Source organism: Solea solea, chromosome 2, assembly GCF_958295425.1.
Source record: "Solea solea chromosome 2, fSolSol10.1, whole genome shotgun sequence".
Taxonomy (NCBI): Eukaryota; Metazoa; Chordata; class Actinopteri; order Pleuronectiformes; family Soleidae; genus Solea; species Solea solea.
In genome coordinates this window covers 26,512,731-26,524,967 of record NC_081135.1, presented here as the reverse complement: position 1 = coordinate 26,524,967, position 12,237 = coordinate 26,512,731, and the positions used below count along the sequence as shown (strand labels likewise).

At 43.1% G+C, this 12,237-nt stretch overlaps 1 protein-coding gene across 4 annotated transcripts in view; it reads right to left on the bottom strand.

Moving 5' to 3' along the window:
• Positions 1-517: 517 nt before the first annotated feature.
• The window catches only part of tanc1b (tetratricopeptide repeat, ankyrin repeat and coiled-coil containing 1b), a 90,824-nt gene continuing 79,104 nt past the window's right edge, over positions 518-12,237 (bottom strand). For 2 of the 4 annotated variants that reach the window (XM_058616324.1, XM_058616343.1), the window contains 9 exons: positions 7,999-8,132; positions 7,677-7,800; positions 6,748-6,923; positions 6,413-6,545; positions 5,808-5,837; positions 5,590-5,681; positions 4,562-4,708; positions 3,237-3,337; positions 518-3,123 (listed from right to left, as the gene is read on the bottom strand). In XM_058616324.1, the coding sequence (XP_058472307.1) occupies positions 1,542-3,123; positions 3,237-3,337; positions 4,562-4,708; positions 5,590-5,681; positions 5,808-5,837; positions 6,413-6,545; positions 6,748-6,923; positions 7,677-7,800; positions 7,999-8,132 (2,519 nt within the window). In that variant the 3' untranslated portion in view covers positions 518-1,541. Of the gene's footprint in view, positions 3,124-3,232; positions 3,338-4,561; positions 4,709-5,589; positions 5,682-5,807; positions 5,838-6,412; positions 6,546-6,747; positions 6,924-7,676; positions 7,801-7,998; positions 8,133-12,237 lie in introns of those variants that run through there. The other 2 variants (XM_058616335.1, XM_058616352.1) reach the window with 2 other exon arrangements.

Here is a 12,237-nt window from a genome sequence, read left to right as displayed (position 1 = left end):
GTAAAGACATCACTGTCAACGTTAAGCATTTATGGTTGCTAATGTTAAACTGGCTCCAGTCTAGATTATACCAAATGTAAACACAGTGACAGCTGTTCACACAAAGCTTCATAAACTCCCTAATGAAATATAAGAAACATGAACATTTTAATTTATGACCACCCTTCTTGCACTAGTGGTGTTTGTTATTTAATTAATATTACTGATATTACTGAGTCCTTATTTTACAATGTCTCTTCTGGCACAATGATGTTTTTGTTTTTTTTCAAATGTACAACAAGGAGTAAACACAGTGTACCTCACGTTTAAAATGAATAAAAATCCACAGTGACATAGAGAGTGTAATGAGCACCTGCAGCCTCTGTTCTGCCTCACGGTGAAATGTTTAGAGCAAAAATCAGCACAGACCTGCTTGTTTTTCTTCTCAGAGGGTTTTTTATTTCTCTCTCCTATGACGGTGATGTCCTCTTACAGTATGTGATCACAGCTAATAAAGCTCACAATACTGAACAACATGTAAAAACAATTGCGTTTAATGTACATATTAAAATAGAGGCGATGGCACTGAACCCCCAAACCATTTCTGTTTTTTATAGATTTTCTTCTTTTCTTTTTAACTCTGTAATATAAACTGCAACTGTAGCATGCACTTAAAACTCAATGTAACTGAGAATCATAAAATGACTTAGTAGCTGTGCAAAAATAACTATATAAAATATATTGCTTTTACAATTAACCAAGCCATTGGCGCTGTAAATAAATTAAACTAGGACTGCAACAACAAGCAGGTACAGGAAGGACTTCAGCTGAATGTTAATGGAGATTCATATAATGTACAAACATATTTAACAAATTCTTTCTTTTTCTTTTTTTAAGAACCTTTTTAACACCATTTGAACAACATTGTGCATAAAACTCAAAATACACAACTCTGAACTTTGTCAATACACTTAACACGGACCTTCACTGAAAAGAAGGGGAAAAAGTACATATTTATACAATATACACGAGGATCTAGAACATCCTTCGTAAAACACAGGAATGCCCGTCTTTAGACTTTCTTCGACCTTCACTGAGGACTTTCTTCTTCTTCCTTTCCTTCCTTCTCTCAGCACCATGGACGTATATGAACACAGTTCAAAACTCGTCTGTAATAACATTAAGCTGTAACTGAGTATGTTGACTAAGCGGCGTAACTGTATATAAAGTGCTCACTGTCACCGTTTTTTCCTTTTGGTGAGGACTGTACAGAACACGTCCGAATACTTCTTCAGTGCAATGCCTCCAGCTTGGCTGAACGATGGCGGACGCGTCGTCGAGAATCAATCCGACGTCCACAAGCGACGGGGGGCGGGAGGAGAGGAATCTGGAGCCGCCGGTACGCTCGCCGCACACCGCCTGAAAACAAACGGCTTGCATACTGTATTTCTTACAAGGGGAGGAGGAAAAAAAAAGAAGAAATTACAACTCCTTCTCACGTCAGATTTTTGCTAGTCTAGTGTGTGCGTTGTGGACTGTGCGAGAGACAAAACAAAACATCTCTACACGTTCGACTCTATAAAAGATCGCTTTGGTTTCATTGAAGCTACATGAATGGCAGGATTATCTCGGACTAAGCCGGGCTGCTTGGGCTTACTGTCCATGTAAGTGTGCGGCATCGCCAGCGCTGGCTTGGACTCTTTGTAACAGTTGGCGGCTTGGCAGAATTTCTCAGCGAATTCCTTGGCATGCATGCCGTTCTGTAAGCTACTCATCGCACCCTGAGGCGCTGGTGGTTTGTGCTGCTCCTGGTAAGTGCTCAGTGTTTTGGCGTAAGGAATCTCGCAGTCGACGGGTTGCAGACCCAGCGCGGACATGTTGTGACACCCCACGCCGTCAGAGGAGTGATTCATCCAGCTGCGACCGGCAGACGGAAGGCTCTGGAGACTCGGTAAGCCGAGCTGTTGCTGCTGCTGATGAAAGCGAGCCTTCTTGTCAGTTATGCCCATGAAGGGTCTGGGTTTATACTCTGCTGCAGCGCCGCCCTGCTGGCTGTGCTTTGTCTTAGTGCGGACGTCAGGTCCCAGCTTGCCGCTGTCTGACAGACTGCTGCTGGACGCCAGGCTGCTGGTGGAACTGGACACGTGCATGCTGCCGCTGCTCCCCGCTCCGTGCAGTCCTACTGCACCGCACACCCCTTCCTTCCCTGTGTCGCTGTGGTTCGCCTGGAGTCCAGGACCAGAGCAGGCAAGCGCGTCCAGAGAGGACACCGAGTGAGCAGACAGTCTGTCTTGCCCCACACCCTTGGAGCTGCTGCTGCTGCTGCAGGACGTGTAAGAGGATGAATGTAGGATTTCGTTTTCATAACTGTGACCCATCGAAAGGGCGGCAGCCGCCAGCGACATGCGGTTCCCGTACACAGGCTCGTCAGCGGGGAGAGGCAGGGGACTGATGTCGATGCCTGGTCCCGGCTTCAGCATGCTGGACATGTGTCGGCTGGGTAAGGGACTGGATGGAGCGTACTGAGACTTTGAGCCTCCCGAGCGGCCGCCCACAGCCCCAGCCTGCATGGAGCTCATATGCTGGTTGGTCTTGACTATCTGGGCCTGCTTGGTCGGCTGCAGAACGAGGCCCTGCTGAGCCAGAGCCTCCCTGTGCTCTCGGGGATACCTGTGAGGGGGAAGCCTGCTTGGTCCCGGGGGTGAGCAGGGGTTCAAACTCTGACTCTGATGTCCCACACTGTTGCTGACAGACTCGGAGGGCAAGACTCTGTTGTAAGAAGAATTATTCTGTGACCAGCACGCTTCAGCTGCTCTGGCATGCTGCGAGGCTGCCGCCACTGCTGCCGCCTCCTCCTCCTCCTCGTCCTCCTCCTCCTCCAAAATGTCTCTTTGTCCTTCTACACTCCTGGCAAGGCTGTGCTCAGAGAGTTCCTCCTGTCCTTCGTCCTGCTCCTGGTCGGACTCGTGGCCTCCCGATGCCTGGCTGGAAGCAGCTGCAGCCCCGCTGAGGCCTCCTTTGGTCTGCATGCGCTGCATCTGTTTGCACTCCTCCTCTACTCGAGCCAGCAGACGACGGATCTCTCGGTTATTGGGGCACAGCTTGGCTGCTTCGTGCAGATCAGCCAGGGCTGCTGTAAACTGCCTGCAGACGGAAGAGAGAATGAGAGGATGAAGTGGTTACCAGATCTCAAAGTAATTTTCCACACTACATCAGCAGTAGCATGTAGAGGTTTGTTGCTGCACTGAATAGTTTACCTGCTGCTTCTCTTAGCTCTCGCGCGAGCATAGAAGGCCTCGTAGGATTTGGGTTTCAGCTCCAGTGCTTTTGTTGCAAACTCTTCAGCCATTCCAAAATCCTACAAAATGAAAACGAATGAATTATCTGAAACCACTCAGACAGTCACACCCTTTATCATCGCTAAAATAGAAGAATCAGTTTTGCTCACATTCGTTTTTTAAAGGGGCTGTTTATGTAAAACTATAACCACTCGTGTTTAAAGCTTCAATCCCATTTCAAAAATAAATGAAACCATGACTTGGTGCCTTAAATAACTGTGACACAAAGCAGACAGGACAGAGGTTTTACTTTAATACATAATAAGCATTAAAGGACTTGTATGCAAGAAATCATATTAAGTCAGAAAAATGACCACGATATCACATCAGTGATTAAGGAAACATGTAAATACTGGCTTCATTGGTACAGCCAGTATAGTCACAATTGGAAAATAGAGGTTCAGTTTGGAGCTCCTTGTAGTGGGCCTCATGGTTGGTGTAGTGGTTAGCATTCTTGCCTTGGCAGCAGGAAGAAAACATACGTTTTAATCCCCAAATCTGCATGTTTTTGAACTGTGGGGGGACTTGGAGACAGCCCACATGACTGGGGCTGAAAATCTATTTTAAAAATGATATAGTAATTTTCTGATTTAATATGATTGATTTCTTACATACAGTTGTTTTAATGCATATGTATTAAAGTACAACCTTCATCCTGTCAGCTTTGTGTCACAGTAGTTTACAAGTACTATTTTATGTAAGGGGGTAAAACCTGGTTAAGTGTTGTTACTGACCAGGCACTTGACAGCTAGTTATGAGATCAACAGCTGGTTTGTTAAGAGTAAAACTACTGAACTGTTTGAGCAGACATAATTCAAGATTCAGGATGCAGGATCTATTTATTGTCATTCCAACAAACATTAGGACATGAGGTGGGAATGAAATAGTAGTCTCTAAAACCTGGTCAGTCCAAATGTTAAACAATTTAAAATTAAAAAGAAAACTCAGGAGGTAAGGTGCTGTGTGTGGCTATGGAAGATTCAATAGAATAAAAATGTAATCCAGGAAAAATAGTAAACTAATATAATAATTTAAAACTCAGGAAAAAAAAAAATCAACAGTAGTTTCTGAAAAAATATACACAAGAAGATTTAAGGTATGGTTCCCCACATGTCCACTGTAACACTGGTGAGTTTCTCTGCCCACACATGTTCAGATCATCTCACATGTGAGTCTTAATCAAAGTCGTCTGTAATGGGAAAAATTTGGTGGAAAAAAAGTGCGGTGTCTCTTTAGAGCCTTACGTTTGTTTTTCTGCGACAGCGGGAGAGGTTGAGGTACAGGGACACCCTGAGGTCTTTAAAGGCCTTCAGGTCATCACCAAAGCCTTCTCTAGGAAACTTCCTCAGGGCGTACTGGTACCTCTGGGCTGCCTCTTTCATCTTCCCTTTCTGAAGGACACACAGTGAGGAAGAGGATGAAGCCAGAGGGAAATTGTAAGGGGAGAAAAGCACAGCAAGTGAAAGCATCAGATAGTAGCTGCTGTCTGGCCTGAGCCCTCGCACACGCACACGCACACACACACTCTCGCATGACATGATCATTTCTGCTCTAAAAGTCACTCTGTTTAGTGTCAGGCATTGATACTGACTCCTTTTGAGCTGGCCTGGTAAAGAATATCCCCTTTAGCACTGTTATCATATTGTGCAGTGTTTTGTCTTTGTGTCCGTACTAGGGATGCAACTGGTAAATGTTTTCCAAAAACATTTTTTTTTGGGGGGGGGGGGGGGGGGGCTAGCTAAAATGTGCTGTGGCGTTACCGGAGTTAAAACACCTGAAAGCCATCAGTGGGTGAAACCAACCAGTAGCAAGACTGGATGTGTGAAACTGTCAAAGACAAAATAGGGCTCTGATTTGCTAATCTACTTGGTTTTAATAAACCTTTGAAATGATTTGTTTTACTTGTTGCTGGTGGTTTCTTGGGAGTTTGGAAGAGGGAGTCTCCTTAGTCTTCGTGCGATCAGGTTTCCCTGTAGGCCTGGTCGTAACTATTGTCCTCGGTGATATGAACGCATGACATGTTTATGTTTATCTATGAACGACAGTCCCTGCTCTTCAGACTTCCTATCGCTGATTCACTCCTTTGCACTGCAGCGGGTTCACAGCCCTCCAACTAAACGCTGCCAAAGACCTTGATCTCATTCTAACCACAAATTGTTCCACAGACACTCACACCTTTACACTACTCTGACTACAATTTTACAGCAGAGCAGCTTGGAAATATGAAACATTAGATTAATACACTGCAGGAAAGGGAATCATTGCACATTACCTTGTACAGTAGGTTTCCCTCCTCCATCAGCTTCTGAAGCAGAATGATCAGAATATCAGGTTTGGAAGTAGCCATGGCCCAAGCAGCATTCCCTGTAGGTGGAAAGGGGAAGGACACAAGTCAAGACAGATTGGGTCAAGTGCTTGTTATTGTTCCCAACACATGGTCACTGTATTCTCTGGAAATTGGTACAAGGCAAAGTTACCTAAAGATTGTACCTGATCGATCGTAAGGCGACGTTCGGTAGCCTTAGTTTATTGAAAGCAGTTAAGAAAGAGTTAGAATGGAGAGAGTGAGAAGAAAATAGGTTTGACAACAAGAGCAGTCACTTGTGGTGGAATGAAAATGTGGCGTGCCAATGTGCAATTATGTGTCACTCAACTTCAAATGGCCTTGTATTTTCAGCTCTAAACGCATGCAGACTGTTAACTGTGCTGAAAGGAAAATGTAAAGGTCCAACATGCTGTTAATTTATTAGTTTTCTAAGACAGCAGAGTGCACTGCAGATAAGCCATGGAGTCGAACTCCTCTATGAATGTCATTTACGTGATAAGACACATGCTTAAATTAGCTGAGGAGCACATGAGGATGGACACACACACGCCGACATGTTAAATAGACAGAGTGTGCAAAGACACACAAGCAGAACAGTGAGGGAAAAGCAGTAATGGAAACAGTCACAGTGTTTGTTTGTTTTCCTTCACAACACTCCACAAAATGTCTTTTTAGCACCATGAACACACTAAGCAGGTGAGACACAAACATACTCAGTAACCAAACTAATTACTGAGAGTAATTAAAGTACACAAAGTCTTCTTCTTACCCAGCTTGGCCCCTTTCTTCAGCAGAGTCACCACCACCGACGTGTTCCTGCAGCCTATGGCTCTGTCCAGTGGCCTCATCCCACTGTGGTCAACATGCTCGATCACTGCTCCTCTTTCCACCAAGTACTGGACCTACACGAGAGCACGAGCAAGTTAAAAACACACCGTGTGTGTGTGTGTGTGAGAGTCGAGGGCGAGGCTAATGTGGAACGACCTGTGCTCAATGAGGGAACAGGGACACTCTCATTCAAAGCTAAATGAACTATGTGTCAGGCATGTGAGTGCTACTACGAGATGGGATGTTTTCCACAAACTCTCCACTACTTTTACTCACAATATCGGCATCGCCATAAAAGGCAGCAAGGTCCAACGGCGTCCGTCCGTTTTTGTCCGTGTGGTCAATGACGGCACCTTTCTCCACCAAAAACTGCACTACATTCTTTTGTCCTTTTAAACATGCCCAGCTCAGGGGCATCAGTCCCTCCTTGTCCATTGACGTTAAGGATGCACCTACAATACAAACAATACTTTTATACAACAATTTCATTATTCTCACCAACTGTCATTGTCATGGATATGTGAATGTATAACCTTTATGACTACAGGATCCTTAATTTACTGTGAGCTAAAGCTTTCATGTAATGCACCTTCTCACTGTGTTCTGTCACATAATTATGTCTCGGTGATGTGATGTTTTGACATTGTACTAATGTTGTATGGGAACCCCCCCGAAAGTGGCACATCTCAACGGTCATTCAGTGACGAGACATTGAGCTCTGTTTACAAAGGACACACAAGACTGGGTTTTTACGCTATTTTTTAAGAAAACCTCACTGACAAAATATATAGAATATAGACTAAAATAAATAATAAAATCATTCTAAAACAGAATGAAAAAACATGAACATCAGCATTGGAAACACTGCCACACAAAAAATGACTTATAAGTGTCCATGAATCTTCTATTGTTACTTTGTGTTCACACTTTGTCATGACAGCAGCTGTTAAGCATCTGTTATGGCAACAAGGTAAACAGGAAACCGCTTCTTCTTCTGTGGGTTGTGGATTGACAGTTGGCAAATCAATTTACAGATGCTTTATCGCCACCTACCGGAGCAGAGTGTGGATCAGCTAAGGCATGCATCTTGCAAGATCCCATCATAGTAACTCATTACAAATAATTTATTGTCAATAGACAACACCCTTCGTTAGTCTTGTGTCTATCAGTGTTTGTGTGGTATTGGTGATGTCCTTGTAGCTCACCTTTGGAAATAAGAAACTCGACAGTGCTCAGGTGACCCTCACAGGCAGCCACCATCAGCAGGGTCCTGCCTTGTTTGTCACTGACGTTAATGTCAGCACCTCGCTGCAACAGCAGCTCTGCGATCTAGGAAACAGCCAAAAACAGTCGATTAACAGTGTTGGTTTGGTCATTTGCAGTGACCGCAACCCCAAGTCGACAGTCAACAGTTAGAGCTCAGTTATTTCTTAGGGTGCAGATAAGTACCACAGTTTGTTTTGAAAAGGAAAAATGTTGTTTGGAATAAAGAGGGATAGTTTCTCCAGGTCTCTCCACATCACTCACCTGCCAGTGCCCCTGTCTGACGGCACAGAATAGAGGAGACACCCCCCGTCGGTTGACCTGCTGTACCACTGCGCCCTGCTCCATCAGGAAACTGCACACCTCCGTCTTCCCTCGGCCTGCTGCCGCTGTCAAGGCTAAAGAAAGGAGAGAACAGAGGATACACACACAGAAACAAGGTAAGCACACAGGAAAGTGGTGATAAGAGTGGAATTTAAAATATTCCACTCAACACAAGTGAACATGATAACATGCAGTGTACAGTACACTGAGACTTGTGCTGTTCATGAGCGAGTCTTTAGAAGCAACACATATGTGAAAAGGAAAAAAAGAAAATCACAGAATCCTTAGTTTTCTGAGAGAAGATGAGATAAAAAACAAATGCAGGCCTAAAGCTCCTGACGTCTTGAACAGAACGATGAGAATTCAGTCATTTTACGCATCGTCACACAAACATTAGACAACATCATCAAACAATTGTTTAACACCCACCCTTGTTTGTATTTCATAGCTTTTTCTGACAAAAAATTAGCTGTGTCTAATCTGTTTATGAACAATAAAAAGAGGGGGGTGTTCATTTGTATCTAGCAGTATCTAAGCACACAAACAAAACAAAGAGAGATTCTTGCTCAAAGCTTACAGTGAATCAGCGGCTGCTGATGTACGACGGCAGCAGATGGCTCGGTTTTAAGTGAGCGCTGTTTGTCCAAACACAGCAAGCGAGACCATAAGAACCAAAACAGCCCTGCTCTCACATTCACCTCGGAGATTTAAGGAGCTGCTGAGCCTCCATATCTGTCTGACATCATCACATCATCCATCTGGATGAACATTCAGCAGATCCGAACAACAACCCCACCCTCCATCTGCTCAAAATATGGATATCCTCAAACGCAGCACAGTGGAGTACAATGACTCTTAAGTGGCTAAACTTAGTCTGTGTTTGTGCCCATGGGAGCAGAACCTGGGATGGTCCTGTGAGACAATGAACACTTTGTGCTGGCTGCTGAAAGGTAACTCCCCTTTTTATGTGACTCATTTTATTCTTAAGTTTTTAAAGCTAATCTAAACACACACACACACACACACACACAGTAGGTAAATTCTGCCACCAGGGGAATTGTCGTCTTGTCTCATTTGGTTCCACGGTGTGTTTCCGTTAAAGCAGAGACGGAATGACGATCAATAATGAAACGGTCCATTACCGTGATGAGAAACCGGAATTTCCATGGCTGTTAAGACAGCTGGAAATGTTTTGACAAATGAAAGTACACAAAATATTTTAATGGAGAGATGTCATATATCTTTAAGTTCTCCGAGCTTATCTCCACAACATATTTCTTTATACCACAGCATCGCAACATTCCTGCGTTATTTTATCACTAAAATATATCAGTCTGGACTCTGCTCTCATCCCCCTGCTCCCCTCGTCTAACAAAGCTGGAGAAGGTTAACTTAAATAAAGTTACAGTTATAGAAAGTTATTAATATAGCTTCAGATTTTATAGTAAGTCTTCTTAATGTTGTAAATGCTTAGGGGCTTAATATTTTCTCCAGGATGAAATCCATGGACAACTCAGTGACGTCCAATTCAATAATTGACAAAAAATGTAATTTACAAAAGGTTGCGGGCGACTTCTGAAGAGCAGCAGAGGCTGAGGATGTGATTTGTAAAATGGGAGGCGGGTTTGGCCTGGAGATGAAGCAGATGTTGGATGACAGAATACGTGCGTTAAATACAGAGCACACAGACGTACTTTACTGCGTCTTTACCTCTGCGGAACAAAATTGAAATTCAGTCTTCCACGTTGAAAGATGGAAAAATTAATGCAAAACTCTTAAGAGAAAAGTTTTCTCTTGTTTACAAGCCTAATCATAGTGTGGATGGAGGAATATTTTTTCAACACACCGATAAATAAAGCACAAAGAGAAGTGGCATTCAAAAATGACAAACCGAATATTGGTTTAATTATATGCAGTTCTGCGATGAAGTGAATCCTTTTTTCCCCCCCAGGCGACTGAACACAAATAACTGCCTCGGTTTCTCTGAACAAGGAAAAAGTTCTTGGGTATTTTTCATAAAGTACAAATTCAGAATTGTATAGACACATTGTAGAGCGCAAAGTACTTTACATAATTCATGCAAACCACATAAGCATGTCTTTCCAGGGTCATATAATATGTTTATTGAGGTCACGGTGACCTTGACTTTGGACCACCAACATCTACGAGTTTAACTTTTGAGTCAAAGTCAACATTTGTACCAAATCTGAGGATGTTACCAGTGAAACGTCATGTAAAGGTAAAGGGGGGATGGACACAGTAGACCACTCCCATTACCTTAAAACTTGTAGTGTCACTTATGTGTCTTGAATCACCACTAACGAGTTTAACCCGATCAAACTTTTGTTCCCACTCTTTAATGCAGGAACACAATCTTTTCTTTTTTGGAGCAGAACCAGCGACTGACGTCCCAGGCTCCACGTCGTTCTCACACATGTTTTCCACCATGCTAATGTTCACTAAACTCCAGCCGAGTGCACCTGCTCGCACCAAAGCCAAACAAATCTACAGGGAGACCTCTGACCTCCTGCCCTCACCAGGGCCAGTAACTGCCCCCTGTGTACAGCACACACAGTCACTCACACGCACACAGAGATCACGCCAGATTTAAAGGGAATGTATATTTCTATTTTGAAAACGGGACACATGCCGTCTTGAACAGGGCATTTCATTTTTTAATTCAAACTCAGGATGTCCTGTGTAATACAAGACGGTAACCCTACCCAAAGCATTATGGACCAAAGTTTTAGAGAAGTGAAATATGTTGATGTTTTCATTTTGCACCATAAAAACAGAAGTGGAAACAGAACAGCAGATCCACAGAGACATATTTTAAATAAAAGATTCTTTGTGACAGGATTGTACTTTTTTGTGGATAGTCTCTCCGCTAACGGCCTAGCCTACATTCCTGCAGCACCAAACTTTTACTGTCAAATGCTGCTGGCGTACAACCGAGACAGACACAATTGGACCGTTATGATAATTATTATTTTTGTCTTTCTTTTTTAATCTCGTCTGGTATGATTGTGCAGCAAAAAAAAGCATCAGACACTGTGGAGCAATTTGAACATTTATAGCTCCAGATCACTTGACTGTCAGCAACTGGGCATAAAAACGCACACTGAAGATGAGAGGCAACAGCTTCAACAACATCCTTCTTCAAAAAAGAGAAAAACCAAATTGGAACTCTAACGCTGCACACATGTGTCTATGTATCACAAATATTTGTGGCCTAAACCAACAACCAAAAAGCACATTAGTGATTGATAATGACTGAGTACAATGTGCAGTTACATACTAAACATTTTTTAAGTACGTCAAAAAAACAAAATACAAAGATACTGAAAATGTGGATTCAGCTGTGGAAGTTCTGTCAAACAACATATTTCTGTCTTTTACATTGTTCAGTTGTCATGTGACTGTTTTAGGCTTCATATTGCTCCCTGCTGCTCCACATGCCTGTTTGAACCATAACCTCAATCAATCTCAAAGGGCTTTTTGGCCATAAACAACATCCACTGACTGGCAGACACAGTCTCTCACTTTCCAACATGACTATAAAGCAACTTTTGCAAAGACAAGCTGACGCCGTAACAAACACACACATTTTAAGGTTTAGATGCAGAGTGGGAATGACCCATCAAAATGACTTTGAAGCTGCTATTTTAAGGTCAAATAGTTGCTTACGGCTGCTTTCATTAAGGCAAAAGGCAAACTTCCCAGAAGTCCCTGAAACCTTTTCAGGAAAAAGGGTTTCACTAATATCAAACTGTAAAGATTAAAGTTAAATTGGTCTATGATTTCAAGCAAAGATGTGGCAGCAACAGCCCTTCTATACCTAAATATGAGTAACAATGCATACAACAGATGTTGGAGCAACTTCAAAATGCCCAAACTCTTGGCAGTATCTAACATAAAGCACCACAGGGATAGTGAAGCTGAAATCCAGCGGCATGCTGGAAAATTACTTTCTGAGGAAATGCTGTGTTGACCAAACACGAGGTAGAAACCCACATGACCACAGTAAGTAATGCTTTTAGCAGAAAGTAAAGTACAGGAGAAGTTTGAAGAGCCAGTTTCGCTGAGAGCATTTCTGTGCAGGAGAAAGATACAAGTCCTTCCCACTGCAGCATGCTGTTACAGCTGTGTGGCCCAGAATGCTAAACTGGCATGTGATAT